The sequence below is a fragment of the Watersipora subatra genome, chromosome 4 (genome assembly GCF_963576615.1).
Source record: "Watersipora subatra chromosome 4, tzWatSuba1.1, whole genome shotgun sequence".
NCBI lineage: Eukaryota > Metazoa > Bryozoa > Gymnolaemata > Cheilostomatida > Watersiporidae > Watersipora > Watersipora subatra.
In genome coordinates this window covers 44,980,325-44,997,092 of record NC_088711.1, presented here as the reverse complement: position 1 = coordinate 44,997,092, position 16,768 = coordinate 44,980,325, and the positions used below count along the sequence as shown (strand labels likewise).

Genomic DNA, 16,768 nt, shown 5'->3' with positions numbered 1-16,768 from the left:
TAGGAGGTTTGTTCAGTCTTAGCTGTCAACTCAAGATATATTGTTTACTTTTATTGACATAATTCTGATCTTCGAAATGAAACATTAGAACACGGTGTAGCATTATCTATTATTAGTCATTGTTATATACTATAAGATATATAGTACATATATATTACATTATATATATTACATTATACATATTACGTTATATATATATTGTATTATCTATATTTTGTTATATAGACATGTACACTATTTTATATATATTATGTTATATATTTACTCTGGAGAAACCGTGTGAACATACTCAAAATCTAATATAAATAGACAAAAAATGTTTTAAGGCGCTCTTTTGAAAAATTTAACAAAAAAAGGCTTACAAAAACAACAAATGAAAAAACCCATTGACATCGGACTGAGCCATAACCTTACCTGTGTGTCATTCCCCCTAGTGCACTCTGTTACAATTGCTTATCTCATTGAATATATCTATTGTTTGTATAAGCACCTTTTATTTGTAAATCTAACAAACGCTTCTGTGAAAGCCAAAAATGGTTAAATATTTCTGTTACTAACAAACAAGACAAAATGCTGCCGTTAGACAGCGCTCGAATATGTAGCTAGCATTATTATAAGTCCTTAAATTCACTGCAATGTGAAGCTTTTATTTTAGGCAGCACGACAACTATTGACCTTGAAACATTATTAACATCAACACATTTTATATATTTTTATTATTCATTTTTTATTATTTGTTATTAAAACATTACAAATGTTTTGCAGTCAGAAAAGTTATGACAAAAATAAATACCCAAAAAATTGCCAATCCGCTATATGGAATAAATATAATACATATTACCAGTCAGTAATTCATATATATTTATTAACGACTGCAGCCCTAAAATTTTTGGTCATATATTTTATTTGGTGTGATAAACAACTATATAAAGGTTAGCCATAATTATTAATGAAACATTTTTAAGGACACTTTTAACCCTTTTGAGGCAAGTCTAACAGAAAAGCAGCATATTTTATGAGTACAAAATAATCAACAATTATACTATTTCCCTATTTGTCTGCAGACCGACGTAAAACAGAGTTATGCATAGTTGAAAATATCAAGCGGCATAATAATGCTATCCTCGCAATGCTAAATATCTAGAAACGTGACTTTGGGACGTATTCGTCCGAGAAATGCAGAAATACGTCAGAGAAGGAAAAAATTTAAGGCTCGTGATGCAGGTGCGATTCTACCTACACATGCATATATATAAGCATATCAGACTCTCGGCCGAGCTGCCTCACACCTGCTGCCGCCCATCATAAGATATTAATTGCTTTTATCTTCTGCAGCGTGCTGTTGTACTCTGTGAGAAACTCGACTAATCACTTCACAGCATTTCTCAAATATGAAATGGCAGATGAAGGTACACAGCCATTACAGCGGGAGATAACTAACTCTACGAGGTCACATGAGGCAGCGGATGTTACACGGTGCTTCGCTGCCGAGTGTTGCAATGCTGATGCATTTTGATTGGTCCAGCCTATTCTTTCCTTATTTTTTAAGATGCGCTTACAAAAAACTTTAATAAATTTCATTAGGAAGTATCGGTATTTTTTTATCATTTGTGATAGTTTTGACGTGACGTGACAGACAAGATGCTTCAAAGCTAAAATTAACAAAACTTGATTGCGGTTCACACGCTCAACAGAAAAATCTTTCTACTCGGCGTTTTAACTGCGATCAAGTTTCATCAATTTTAATGTTGAAACATCCTGACAGTCAGGTCAGCTCAAACATCAAAAACAATTGCAAATGATAGAAAAATACCGATACTTTCTGATAAAATCCACTAAAGTTTTGTGTAAAATTTTATTACTTGATAGCCATGCAGCGTTTAAGACCTACGCTTTTCTTTAGCCCTGAATAACCTAAACAGGTCTACTAAATATCATCAATAAATCTTAATGCAAAGGAATCACAATAAACCAGCTATGAAAAAAGCAACTTTATTACTATTTGACCTTTATTACTAGACGACGTGTATTGCGAAAATTTTTTAAAACAAGTAAACTGACAATAGAAATATGAAAATTACTAGAGTTATCTTGCCACAACGTCTGTTCGAATTAGCTGAAATCGTCGTAGTTGCATAGAGTATTTTCATTTCATAGACACATTTGTCGCTAAATTCTTATTTTTAGCCACAATTTAAAACTGTAACCCCCACCCTTCAGTATTTACAAATAAATGGGGTCTAGCAGTGGCTTGTACATCCTCAAATGTTCAACCTTCTTTTTTGTTGTCTAAATTAATATAGGTAGCTTATGATATAAATTTAATTTTTTTATTTGTATGCAAAAAGTTGTACCAACTGGCGATAACCACTACAGCCTCCTATTAGCCTCAGGGTTTTTACTGCATGTATTTCAAGGACTGTTTGTGTTCACCCTGATCATTACATAAAGTTGCACTACAACTCCAAAACAAGGAAAAGGGTAATTAAATAATTGAACTCTCTTCTCACTGTAAGTTCTCTATCATAGTAGAGAGCGATTTCCAACAGACATTACTCTGTCTATGCTAAATATTTATTTTATTTCAATTCAAGGTTTCAAGATTTTTCACGGTTTGTGTCCTCGTTTTTTACATGACAATTACAGGTTGTCAACTCATTTCAACTTACGTGATGTGAACAAATTGCATACAATCACTAACAATTATTTTAAAAGTATCATTGCTAGCTGCTTTAACAATCTTCCACCAAATATCCGTTCTCTCAGCAGAGAAAGGCATTTTAAACACTATTTGTCAGACTATTTATTCAATTTTAATGGCTAACTGTTGCTTTTTTTCCCTTTTTTTGTTTTACTATTGTTGTATGGCCTAATTTGAAGAACATTTCTATTTTTGAAATGAAATTATTGCCAATAAAGTACTATATATATTTTTTCAGTTAGATCGCCTCACAAGACGAATGCTAAGTTTCAATACAGTGATAGCCTCCCTACACCTGGGTGTGCCAGTGCTGAAGTGTACGCTGGGCCGACAAGCAGATTATGTTTAAATAGGGCGTCATTGGAAAGCAATGGTGGCGCGACGCCTCATTTCAAATTTGTATCTTTAATCTATGCACACACAAACAGGTAACGCCATTGGTCGCTAAGGCAGTTTCCATGGCAGCCATTGGTCGCTAAGGCAGTTTCCATGGCAGCCATTGGCCGCTAAGGCAGTTTCCATGGCACAAAGACAACATATCGCACGGTTTTTTTGCTTCTAAACAGCGACACTGAATCACCACAGAATGAGAGCTGTTTACGGCTGTTTCCATGAAGGTATTGCAGGGCCATATAGTAAAACTCTATGAAATCCACAAAAACCATTTTAATTGCAAAACATTTATACTTTAATTTTAGCGATTTGCTGAAAGCTTGTTTCCAGTTTACGAGTAAAGCCACAAGCAAACGACCACTTGTCTTCACATGTCAAATACCCAACAAGAAACCAGTAAGCTCTGAATATAAACAGAAAGTATGTGCTGAACTTACTGAGCAGTTTGCTATAACGAAGGTGAGGTCATGTTTATTGAAATAGTCAGCAATTTGTGTAACTCCAAGCACCATGGTGTAGTCGCAGTTGGAGAAATGACTAGCATCGAGGATGATGGCATTCGGGGGGCTCTCATACACCCCGTGCTTCATAATTTTATCTTTCATATACTCGACTCCGGGGAAGGTCAGACCTTGGGCTAACTCCAAAATAACTGCTTGCGCCTGCAACCAATTCAGAACCGGGTACTCCTCATGTTCTCAGAGTGAATGACATTGTTGAAATACGGTTTAGATATCATTGTTGCAATATAGTTGAGCTGCCATTGTTGAACAAATATTTGAGATGTCATTGTTGAAAAACAGCTTTAGATGTCATTGTTGGAGTTCAGTTTAAATGCTTTTGTTGAAATACAGTTTAGATATCATTGTTGCAATAGAGTTAAGCCGTCATTGTTGAACATACAGTTTAGATGTCATTGTTAAAAAACAGCTTTAGATGTCATTGTTTTAAAACAGTTGAATCTATACACACCAATTGATTTAAACTAGCTGAAAATATAACTCATTGAAGTGTTACTGATATTTAGCTGTTTGTTATATCCCGATGAAGCGAATAGGCTTGTTGATATGTGACAACTTCACGAGTTAGATCTGATGGATATTTAAACATTGACGGACTTTGACAAACAAGCTTTCAATTCTATTGATTTTCTACATTTATATATCAAAAAATGGCTCTACTGTTTTAATTATAAGGTAAATAGATGACTTTTTCTTGCAAAACTCATCTCCATTATTTTCGAAACCTTTCCATTTTCAAGGTTCCTCCAGAATAATCCCTATATAGAGTACACCCAAATTCCCATCGTTGGACATGTGTAAGTACTTCTAGGCTTTGGTAAATTATACTTACATCTTCTCGACCCTCGATGACGGAAGACCCTAAATGTGTTGAGGCGCTTACATACTCAACCTGTAAAACAGAAAAGAATGAGAGACATCAATTAATAAAATAACTCACTTGTCTGTTAGAGACAATAGGTGTTGCTAATAGGTTAATTGGAGTCGCTACAAAAAAGCTCAGATCCCACTGTGAAAATCTCACGGAACAGGCAGGCCCACTAGCAAACTTTAGGAGTATTCTGTGAATGAAAAAGATATTCATGAATGTCAAATAATGTAGATTGTCTTTTTATTAATAATCCAACATGGTGATTTACACTTGTATTTTTCTTGGCTACCAGAGATGTGGTAGATGGATCATGATTTTGGGGTGAGAATTGGGATCATTTACAACGTTAAAGGGAATGCACGCTTTCATTTCTTTACCCTGGGTGGTCTACCACCGATACAACCAGTCTGACACGAACCAGATACCCAACAAACACCATCATAGTTTAAAAAAATTATCATCTCACACAGCACACTCAGTAGCTTGTACCAATCTTGCTCAGCACCCCAGAATTTCATGTAGAAATAACTAGATTAGTCTTGTTATAACGACTGTCAGAATTAGCTGAAAGCGTTTCGAGTATTTCAATACCATGAAAAATTTTGTCACAGCCATTTTTATTTTGTACATTAGTTCAAATGTTGACCACCCACACTCTCCCGTACTTACAACTGGGTAGAGTCTAGCAGTAGCTTACAGATACTCAAATGTTTAAAAATTGGTTTTGTTGTTTAAATTGATAACGAGTAGACAAGTTTGAATATAAACCCTAAAGAACCACAGGCAGATGGTCCGCCAGCTATCACTACAGAATTTTTTTCAAAGTGTGTTTTTGTCAAGCCATTCGAGAATGATGCGTTCCAGTATCTTTATAGCAATCAAGGTGCCACAATTTCTGATACCCATTCATGCGAATGTTTCTTTTTAACATCGAATCACAAATGATATCCTTTCTAGAAGCGTCAATAGATTCTTTGAAAAATTGCAAATGAGGAAGAGATACCCTAGGGAGGAAGTTGTGCTTGCAAAAGAGGAAACAGGAAACCATGACCGTACGCACACACATAAGAGCACCTATTGTCTTGTTGACTTTACGCGTATCACTAAGGCGTACCACTACAAGACGCTATAAACAGGCCAGGTTACACTATTCGCTGTTGCCAAACTAGACTTTAGTTAAAATCTGGGTGTACTAAAGGTCAAAGAAGGTCGACAACAAACAAACAACTCGAACTACGAAAGATAGGATGAACTGTCTTACAGTGCAACCGTATGAGTTCAATATACCCGACTTGTAAACAGAGTGTTTACATGGTGACAGTTACACAGACTTCAGGGTATGGTTTGTTTTCTATTTTATTTAAAGTAATTAAGAACATTTCTATGCAAACTGGAGATGTAGGCATTGCCATAGCAACAAAAAATAAGTAGTTTTTAATGAAGTGAAAATGAAAAATCTTTCACTGGAGAAATACGATATTTCCTACAGTTTAAAAAAAAAACATTGCAAAAGCTTCTTTGGTAGTATTTTTTAGTTAGTTTATGCTATATATATATACTAGCTGAATGCCCGGCGTTGCTCGAGTAATCAAAGTCTTCGCACAAAAGATTTATTTTTATTCAACATATAACAACAGTTACGATTCTAACTTTCAGATTTCATATCATCAGGGAAATGTTTTGCGCAGGTCAAATATATTAAGAAACAAAATAAAACAACTATAAAAGTGTTTGAATGTAAATGTGAAATAATTAGCAAGAAATAGCTAAATTAAGTCTGTTTTGAAAATAAAAGACAACAAAAGATGATTTGGTAATAATACAATTAATACGAACTGAGAAAACAAAATAAAAATCTTGAATAAGTAGAATTAATAATAACAATTCGTGCATAGAAATGTGTTTATAAAAAAAGGTTACTGTTCCAGCAGAAGCTATTCATCAGAACTTTGAACATGCCGATAGCGGTACCTCACAATACAGGTACAAATGAAAAATTGAGATATCGGATTGTCTTTGTCTAGTAATTTGTCTGACCGAACGGAGAGAGAATGCAGAGACTATTCCTACTCAAACTAATACAATTGTCCGCATGATAAGTATTAGTCTTTACTGGAGAATTAGCAATTGAACCTTATGAAAACTTGAAATAAAAGTTTACAAAAATATGAAAAAGCCTCATGTTTCATAGAGTTAATAGAGTTTCAATTAATACGTCGTTTAGCATGTGCGATCGTGGAAAAAGTATACTGTATATGATAAAAGCAATAGATTGCTAAGGACTGTATAGTGGTGGTGAATTTGTGGTTTGAAAACTTGCGGGTACAAGCGCTGCGAGTTCAAATCCAGCACGTGGTGAGCTTTTAATACCAAGATTTTATAGCTATAGCTGGACAGACAAACATGCGGTGACAAACTTTGAGATTTATGTATGGATGTATAAATATACATGTACATATATATAGGCTAAACGTAGTGTACTAGAGAAGATAACTCCAAATTGTTTTAAACTTTGATCTGTTTTTCAACACACAGAGTGCTTGTATTTGTTATTTAACACTAGTGCTGCTTATGAAAAAGTGAAACTCAAAAAAATGTAAACAAAAAGCCCAAAACTATTGAAAAAATGAGATGACAACTCCTACAAAGTAAAAATAACTCAGTTACAACTGATTGTATCTCAGTCTAATGAAATACAAACAATGTTGTATGCTATAGTAGATAGCAAACAACAACAGCCGTGACAAGGGTCAACCAACTAGTCTATTGACTATTGACCATGCTTACAAGAGAGATATATTCGCAAGGAAGTTGCTATGAATAAGGTCTGACCATCTAAGGAAAGACATCACCTAATCACCTAAATATTACAATTATCTTACAGTGCAATTCACAGAGTAAGTAACAAACTCATTGCGGAGAAAACTATTCTGTAGCGTTGAAATACAATGTATCAGAGTCAGGTGTGTTATCGGTAGGGTCGGAACAGATCTAGCAGGTATTATTTAATAAGGGCAAATACCTTAAGTCCTGGACGGGCCATGGGAAACAAAACCATCACCAGAGAAAATCCAATTCCGGCAACGATGCCAATCTAAAACAATCATGAAAAGGTCAAAGATATTTCTCACTAGCTGGAGCGCATGAATTAATGATAAAGAAGTGTTCTAATCTGAATGCATGAGACAATTCAGATAGAAACTTGCAATACAGATAATGCAGTTAGTAATAATGAATTGTTATACTTCTCAGCAGAGGAAGTTAATGCTCTTGCATTACGTAGTTTAATCAACTCATTAGAAAGCAAGTTTTTTTTATCTAGCAATAGCAATGAAATACCTTGTGCATAGTGCAATTATTGCAGAATAACTCATGAACTTTATATAATGCAATACAAAATGCAATAAGCATTACACACTACACACTACACCTTATGCACTACACATTACACATTATGCACTACACAATAAGCTTACCTCAAGACTTTCCAACAAGCTCACAAAAAATGTGATGAGGAGTGGAATCAAATCCATTTCTACAAGAAATCACACATCAGTTACACAGACAGACAGTCACCTGCAGCTCTGGTCAGAGCAAGATAAAAGACAAGATGTCGGTATGGGCATTCTAGTCAGATAAAGCAGGTGCTTATTGTTGAAGAGCATCTTGTGTCCTTTTTTGGGCAATTCACAAAGCGTCATAAGAAGGTCATAAGAAGGTGAGACAGTAGCATAGATGTTGCATCGAATGCCTAGTCAAATTAGATATTTATACTACTCATCCTTCTGGGACATTTGTGCGCCACATTTTTTAAGCAGACGACCTTGCCTAGCGAAGTGATTACAATAGAGCTACCAGAAGGCTTACAATGCAGATACTTTGTACCATACATACATGTAAGTTTACCTGCTAGTAACCATAGTTGGGTTGCGGGTTGGCTACATCGGTATCGGCATCGGTTCAGTGATACTATGTTCAACTAATTGCCCAACTTTTACATGACAGTTACAGATTTTCAACTCATCACATGATATGACCAAATTGTATACTACCTCTGACAATAACTTTGAAAATATTATTGCTGGCTCCTTTAACAATCATCCACTTATATTCATTCTCTTAACAGAGAAAAGTATTTCAAATACTAAATATCAAGCCATTTATGTGATTTGATTGATAAGGATTAATTTGGATTAATTTTTGTTTAAGATGAAATTATGGCCAATAAAGCAATAAATAAAGGTCAAGTTTCTGATCGCAACCTGATGCCCTACTTTGCTGTCACACAAAGGTTTGAGCTGATCCTCTAGACTCCAACCATGGCAGCAAACTGAGTGGCTATCAGCATAGTTAGCGGCCGGCAGGAAAAGAGTAAATCGATAACCAATAAGCGAGAGACTAACGGGAGAATCTCAAAGATTATGCAGATGGCGTCACAAATTACTTCCGTCTATAAACGATATCTGCCAGTCGCGATGACAAGTGAGAGGAAATTGTGCAAGATGATGCAAACTTTTGTCTGCAGAAGGGAAAATAAAAGCGATGCGAGAAACTGCTGCTCATCACACTATTCAAATCGAAGGAAAAAAAGCGTTTGATGAATGCATGAAATCAATAGTTGACAATTAACTAGGCAGCCAGCCTTCCCCTTAGATTCAGAATATTACTCAGCAACATGCAAACCCCGAGGAATTAAAATCTACTGCCTCAACAAGTGTTATAGAAGATGATGCCCATGAGTTTATATAACTCGATACCTGTCCACTTTACGAAACGATCTACAGCTACGTGGATACCTTCGAATAGTTATCCAAGGGTAGCTGTTTGAAGGTAGTTACCTTCAAATAGCAATTATATTCAACATGAGTATCTGACTGCACAAGGCATCGATGAAATCGATCATTCCATGACCATTTTTACTATAGACCAGTTCAAGACGACATATACTTCATAGCCATTTTAATTATTATTGTGTTACGCAGGGCTAATTCAATATGAAAGCTACTGCGTTTGACATTTTTAGTATGACGATTTTCAGTACTACTAATTATCGCATGACCATTTTTAGTATGACCAATTATCGCATGACCATTTTCAGTATGACCAATTATCGCATGACCATTTTTAGTATGACCAATTAATACATGACCATTTTAGTATGACCAATTAATACATGACCATTTTTAGTATGACCATTTAGTACGTGACCATTTTTAGTATGACCATTTAGTGCCAGAATGGTTGGTTGCCACAATGTCAGTTGTGAATGTTCCTTTTCTACATGAGCATAATCTATATTACAATTTTGATGTTTTAGCATGTACAAATATAACTATACAAAATTTTTTTACGCAAATGACGGCAATTATGGTTTAATAAATAACTGAAACTCTAAATCCTAATTGTAAATTATATGGCAGTTTGGTAAAACTACTTTTGGAAAAACTACATTCTGGTGGATGATTACATCACCTTAAAAGCATTAGCACAGTTGTCTATGACCATTTGTAGCGAGGGCATTTGTAGAACCACGACTTGCCCTCATACACAAGTGAGATCAAAACCTCAAACAACACCGTGAACCTTAAACATTTCATCTCATACCATTTATACAGGAACTTTAAATACTTCCCTTCTTGTTAAGCTGTAGGTCTAACTTACTTTTAACTTTCCATAGACTGATGACGGCCTCGTATTCAACCATTTGAATGACGGCAGCGATGATGACAGCAGCCAGTGCTGACTCAGGAATGAACGCGAAATATGGGGTGAGAACTATGATGGATAGAATAACAAGGGCTCCAGTCCAAACGCCTCCTACGGGAGTCCTGACGCCTGATTGTGAATTGATGGCCGTCCTAATAAGCAATACAGACCGTCAGAAGGATGAGACTGGAGCGATAAAAATGTAATACACGGCCTTCTAAATATTCTGCCACCACAATGTCGGAATGTTTCAACAATAGAAGTTAATTCTGCTGTAGGCATATTTTATTTATTTTGTTTTAGCAGTCACCGGGCACCTCAATCAAATAAAAAGAATAAAAACGAATAGCCACAAGATTACGCTATGATATACTCAAATATTTTATTTGATGAAGTTCCTTGAGAATTCACATATTTTAAAAGAGAAATTAGCACCATTAATAATATGTATCATGAGAATTTCATAAAATTTACATAAACTAGCTTTTCCTATTTTTTCAGTTGTTAAAGTTGCTAACTAAACATTTTGACTGCTGCCTACACAGGATTTATATAGGCACATGAAAGTGAAAAAAATTGGGTATTTTAATGCCTTTGCAGCAATGAATTGAAAGTTTGCTAGCATCGCTTTTACAATACTTGTAAAAAGTTGATGAAAAAAATAAAAATTCAAATAGTGTTAAACTCTGCCGACTCTAATATTAATCTAATAATGATATATTATTGCATGTGTTGATTGACAACTGCGTATTGTTAACTTATATTCCTTAGCAGTGTGTATCTAAAAGTCTAGGGGCGGTAATGGTACATCCATAACTATCATTTGTGGCCTCAATTCATGCAAGGTTAAAACATAAACACAGCTATACAATATCTTACAGATGCATTAAACCTTTATGGAGAAACCCAGACTATATTCCTTAACAGACCCGAGTAAAGGATCCCATATTGAGAGAGCTATTATTATCAGGGTGTTTATATGTTAATTATAAGCTACCTGCATTCCTGAACAAAACAATAATAACACATATAAGTTACATAATCATATCAAGCACTTCATTAAGAACTAAGGTTAACAACAAATGTAAAATATTATAGTGAAAGAGAGCACAACTCCTAGGTGACAGTACCTGGAGAAGCTGCCTGTGACTGGATAGGAGTGAAAGAAGGAGCTGATTGAGTTGGCGACTCCAATAGCAATGAGCTCTTGACTAGGATCTATCTTATACTCATTTCTTCTTGCTGTAAGAGGTCAATAAGTTTATCACACTCGCAGTTTCACAGCTCGCTCATTTATGGCCAACAAATAACTCTACCTGATGAGTAAGCAAAATAGAAACGCCAACAAATGAGGTTTTAGGCGCTACGCTTGGCATAAAATTTGGGTGTAACAGACTACATCTGCAGTGAAATCGTGTTTACTGATTAAACACAACAGCGGTATTTTCCCTTTGCCATAACCTAATGCTTGCAAGAATGCTTTCTTGAGTGAGTGATATGGACATAGACCTATTAACTATACTTAATAGTAGAGATAATAGTATAGTTAATAGGTCTATGGATACAGATCAATGCCGGCTTCTTCCTATTTCACCTTCATAAGGTCAGAGCCATTGTGAAACAACAAGTATCAGTTACTACCTATGTCACCAGTAACTGTTGAGATGTGGAACAAAATGCCTGCTAAGCTTAATGTATTACATCACATGTAATACCTTTATATGTAATTAAATTAATTATTAACTCATTTTTATTCACTCATTAATTTATGTAATTTACATTGTATATAAATTAATGAGGGAATAAAAACGTTTTACATTGTTAAAAAAAGAAAGCAGGGAGAATATATTAAAAGTCACTCAAGTATTTACAGGTAAAACCAGATGGATACAACCTAGGAATTGTGAATAACCTTCTCGGATAGAATTGCTATGAAATCATTTCAGGAGTTGTTTCCTCGAGCCATCCTTTGTGGCTACCTCCGATGAAGAACCACAACTCCACTGTACAACCAGTTTAACTAATCCTTTGCACAACTTGAGAGAACAGCAAGGAAAAAGTGCTTGAGGAATACTAGCAGTAACATAATAACATGAGAAGATAACTCTTTAGAAACTTACCAAACGCCTTGGCAATGGCTATACTTTCCAACATTCCGATCAGTGTAACGACAACAAATCCCTCACTAATGTCCTACAATGAAAAAGATGCTCCTAATTTAAAAATGATGCAAACTTGGCAAACACAAAAAAATAAAAATAGAAGCCACCAATGAGGATCGAACTCATGACCTCCTGTTTACTAGACAGGCGCTCTAGTCACTGAACTATGGCGGCTGATACAGTCTGTCTAAACAATCATTATAATAGATAACTATATTAAGATAGCAAATAATAACGCACAAATAACAGCAATAATATCTTACTAATAGCTTTAGAAATTATGTTGTTAAATTGTTCAATTATGAAAAACTAGTAAAGAAATTGAGGCACTCTATGACAGCGACACCCACAGTAAAAACAGGCTTTCCAGCCCCAATAACTCTGCAAAAGACATATACACCAACCGAGAAGATCTCAGCAGTAGTTCTGGTGATGGTTGTGTTGGTGTGCTCATCAAAGTGGTTGAGAGTGAACTTGGGCAAGGAAGGAGCCGGCAAGCCAGCCTCTACTGGCTTGGTGAGGGTCAAACCATAGAGCTGGTATTGCTGCAGGACACCAGCGATGCCGGCAGTTATTACAACTATCACAGCATTTCTTGCTACAAAATGAGAGGCAGCTAAGAGATGGTCGATTTTGCTCTGCTCTGAGTAGGACATGTCATCGATATGTAGTCGTCCTGATTTGACATCTCTAATGTTAAATAAATCAATTACAAAATTTCTATAAAACAATAGTGTAGCTACACCTGGGTGCATCAGCGCAGAAATGCTACGCCGGGCCGACAAGCAGGTCATGTTCCCATAGGGCACCGAACTCGAGTGGTTTTTGTGCGATGCCTCATGTCAAGGTTGTACCGTTAAGGTAAACAAGTTTAAGGAGTGCAAAAGTGTGACGCATTTGGTTGCCAAGGCCGTTTTCATGACACAAAGATGGTGCACCGCACAGTGCCACTAATTCACAGCAGAATGAGAGCGACACAGCTGTTTCCATGGTGACACTGCAGCGCCATGTAGGGGTGTGTCGCGACTCTTTCACTGCATGGAGACAGTGAATATAAATGGCTCAGAGTTTAGCTGGTATTCTTATTACTCAACCACATACAAATGACTCCAAATATATATATAAATGCTTCTAGCATGAATTGATATTTGTATACCCTTAACAACTAACTCAAACCTTTACCTGTACATATAAGCCAAAGTAACTTAAGTCCCGCCTTCCTAGCACCAGTTGCTTTTTTCATCCGGGCGTCGGCCAGCTCCTTGACTTTCTTTAAGGCAATCAGGGCGACTAGACATGAAATCCCCATTGCCATGTCATAGAGACTGTAAGACATTGACAAGAGAATTAGATCAGAGAATAGATGGAAATTTAAAAGGCCTACTATAGGAAAGACAACTCCCATGAAAAAGGACAGCTTCCACATAACTTAATGAAAAGCTGTAGATAAGTCTGTTTCAGAGTCAACAAGTCAAAGTGCGTCTCACTTAGTCTAATGTGGTAACTGTCTTCCCTGATATCAAATATACAAACAGCTAAGGATACAAGCAATAAAATATAATATACAATATAGAATAAAATAATAACGAAACCCCAACTGCTATATAACAGTATAGTAACAGGCTTTATAAAAAAACCAAATGTGTTTCTTCCAGTTCGTAACAAGCCAGCATCATAATATACCCAACTTGACCGTAAAATCAACTGATTTTGGTCTTAACATAAATGATTTTAAATACGATACAAGGCAAAAATAAGGTTGGTATAGCAAAGAGTTTAACTAAACACGTCACGTGACATTGTAAGTAGATATTATAGCCTCAACTGTTTGTAAACATGCATTTAGACATTACCATACGCTGGAACATCGGTAGTAATTTCTCTAGTAAACCTACATCTCTTGTAGTTGTTGTCTGGGCAGTTTGAAAACCATTTGATAAACCAGCAAATAGTGTGTTCAATAACAAGTTTTCAATTACATGTACCAGATATCATATTTAGGGAATGTTCAGCCGCTATGTTAAAACTGTAAATGTAGTTGTGTGCGACATCATTGCATAATTATTACTATAGTTAAGAGATAGCTTGTGCTATCCCTAATCTGACCTGCTGAGGAATTGTGTGTTGTGTGCAAAAGCCGGTAAAAATCTGGAATAACTACAATTGCCTTGTACTAAATAAAACATTACAGGTGGAGGTAATAACCAGTGAGTGACAAACAGAAAGTTCATTATAAGGGTTATGTTTTCTCGGCAGCATTCACCAGTTTCCTAAACCAAAGATGCTCAGACGTCAGCACAGGTCACACACGAGCAGCAAATAGCTTGTAAATGATGCCTCTTATAACCTGTTACAGTCAAAGCTCAACTCATGATTTTTGTTTAGAGGTTTGACTGTATTAATTGATATAAACCTTACTTTGTCTCCCCGAGCTTCTCGAATGTTGCCCTGACTTGAGGTTTAAATGCTCTAGGTACATCCTTCAGCCCAAGAAGTTTCTAGAAAAACAACTTACTGACTAAATCTCTTCAATCTAGCCATAAAATTAATTACATTTAAATATTATGGTTATTGCTGCGACTAGATCAGCTACATTCAAATCAATGCAAAACATTTTACAAGCAGCAGAGGCAGGATTTCCTAGTAAACGGCAGCATTACTGACAACACAAACTTTGCAAATTTGTTGATAACCATGCAATGCAGCGCTGAGTTAAAAAACCTCAACTGTGGTGAAATTTTGGAAAGATTTCTGCCACAGAAATTTACTACATCAATAGTGTGATAGTGATTGCAAGAGAGAACAACTCCCGATTTGGTCCACTGCTCTCTAAGCTAGTAACAAGAAAACATTTAACAGCTATTATTTTTGCCGTAGTAACATCAAACTTTTAGAATAATCATTACTATAATAAGATTCATGTCTGTCTGTTCGTTCAAAGCCGTGGTTAGAAGCTGAGAAAAAATATTGCAGTGTATGGGATTCAAACCTGTGACATTCTGCTTGCCCCCGGCAAATAATTTGCCTTCCAGGAGTTTAAAAAATTGTGTGTGTACTTATTCTCTGTGCTTTATGGGCACACATGACGATCTCTCACTACACTCAAGACAATGAATAAACAGTGAATAAGTATTTAAAAGTTGTCCTACCTTAACTGTTTTGGGGCCTACACAAAACTCATAGCAAATCAAGCATATACAATTGAAAAGTCAACAAGGAATGGGGCAACAAGGGGCTGAGGCTATTAAGCCTATAGAACTTACCCGAACCTGCCCGAAGGCTATTAAGATAGCAGCGGATGAGGTGAATCCGCTTATGACTGGAAAGGAGATAAACTGCACTATAAAGCCTGCAAATCAAACAACATCACGTAATAACCGTGTGCTTATCCCTTCCCAGGATTCATTGCACAAATAGCCGCGTGTGTCTCAAAGCTTGGCATACTGCCAACTGGCTGGTCTTAACGCAATGACAATAAATAAGCAGTTCTTTTGGTAACAGAATATAATATGTATATATCTTTAGAAGTAATCTGTTGGAGCTCGGTGAAATATTAAAAAAGCCTCAACACTTGGAACCCTTTCTGCATCATAAATAGTTCCTAAAATTTGCTAGATTGAATTAATGGAATCACACAAGTACAAAAAATTCGTTCGAATTAATCTTCACATCTCGATTTATTTTGTGTCTATTATATTGCGTATTAATTGGTTGAAATAATAGTTGACAAATATAAATATTTTAACTTGTAAGCCTAGACATTAAGGAACTTTTACAAGTATATTAAAACTTGATCTAAAAATATATTTCAAAATTATTAAATTCAAACTTAATTAAACCTAAATTAAAATATTTAAATATTATTAAACTTTATACAAGAGCAAACTACTGCTAGTAAATAAAACTCTCACTAACACTTGTCATACCAAATGTCATATGTATCTATCAGACACCTGCGCACACCTGTTCGGATACACTGTGTTTATTGAATAAAGCAAATACAATGCTGACTCATAGAGCAGCAAGAGGCATATCATTTGTGCATCAATGTAAATATTGTGAAAAAATTAGACTTCAATTTCACTACCTAAGACTAACGCATCTAATAAAATTATTTATAAAAGTATTTAATAAAATTAAAGCAGCAAAGTTTTAAGACAATAATTTAAATAACAAATAAAATAAATAAATAAATTTTTAAATAATAACAACAATGAGATAACATGCGCTATAATATAGTGTGTGACGCTTGTTTTAGCAACAGTTGATGAGGAAAACTCATACGGTTCTACGGATATCAGATATTGGTCTCTGCTATCTAACCAATAAAAATTGTTTTTTATTATTTAAAAACCTTTATTGATGCCTGAAATACAGTGATGTTGTCATTAGATTAGGAAGATACTGTCTTAAC

At 35.4% G+C, this 16,768-nt stretch overlaps 2 protein-coding genes and 1 non-coding gene across 3 annotated transcripts in view; 1 reads left to right on the top strand and 2 right to left on the bottom strand.

The window, feature by feature from the left end:
• The window catches only part of LOC137395104 (tRNA 2'-phosphotransferase 1-like), a 151,838-nt gene that overhangs the window by 102,306 nt on the left and 32,764 nt on the right, over positions 1-16,768 (top strand). The window lies entirely within an intron of this gene.
• LOC137395101 (sodium-independent sulfate anion transporter-like) overlaps positions 1-16,768 on the bottom strand; it is a 46,432-nt gene that overhangs the window by 1,789 nt on the left and 27,875 nt on the right. The window contains exons 7-17 of the mRNA XM_068081894.1: positions 15,618-15,703; positions 14,773-14,852; positions 13,537-13,679; positions 12,759-12,952; positions 12,313-12,385; positions 11,323-11,434; positions 10,148-10,344; positions 7,963-8,021; positions 7,509-7,580; positions 4,448-4,507; positions 3,532-3,756 (exon numbers count right to left, since the gene is read on the bottom strand). Coding sequence (XP_067937995.1) covers positions 3,532-3,756; positions 4,448-4,507; positions 7,509-7,580; positions 7,963-8,021; positions 10,148-10,344; positions 11,323-11,434; positions 12,313-12,385; positions 12,759-12,952; positions 13,537-13,679; positions 14,773-14,852; positions 15,618-15,703 — 1,301 coding nt within the window. The remainder of the gene's footprint in view (positions 1-3,531; positions 3,757-4,447; positions 4,508-7,508; positions 7,581-7,962; positions 8,022-10,147; positions 10,345-11,322; positions 11,435-12,312; positions 12,386-12,758; positions 12,953-13,536; positions 13,680-14,772; positions 14,853-15,617; positions 15,704-16,768) is intronic.
• On the bottom strand, positions 12,456-12,528 carry Trnat-agu (transfer RNA threonine (anticodon AGU)). The gene has a single exon. It is a non-coding gene; the product is annotated as a tRNA-Thr (tRNA).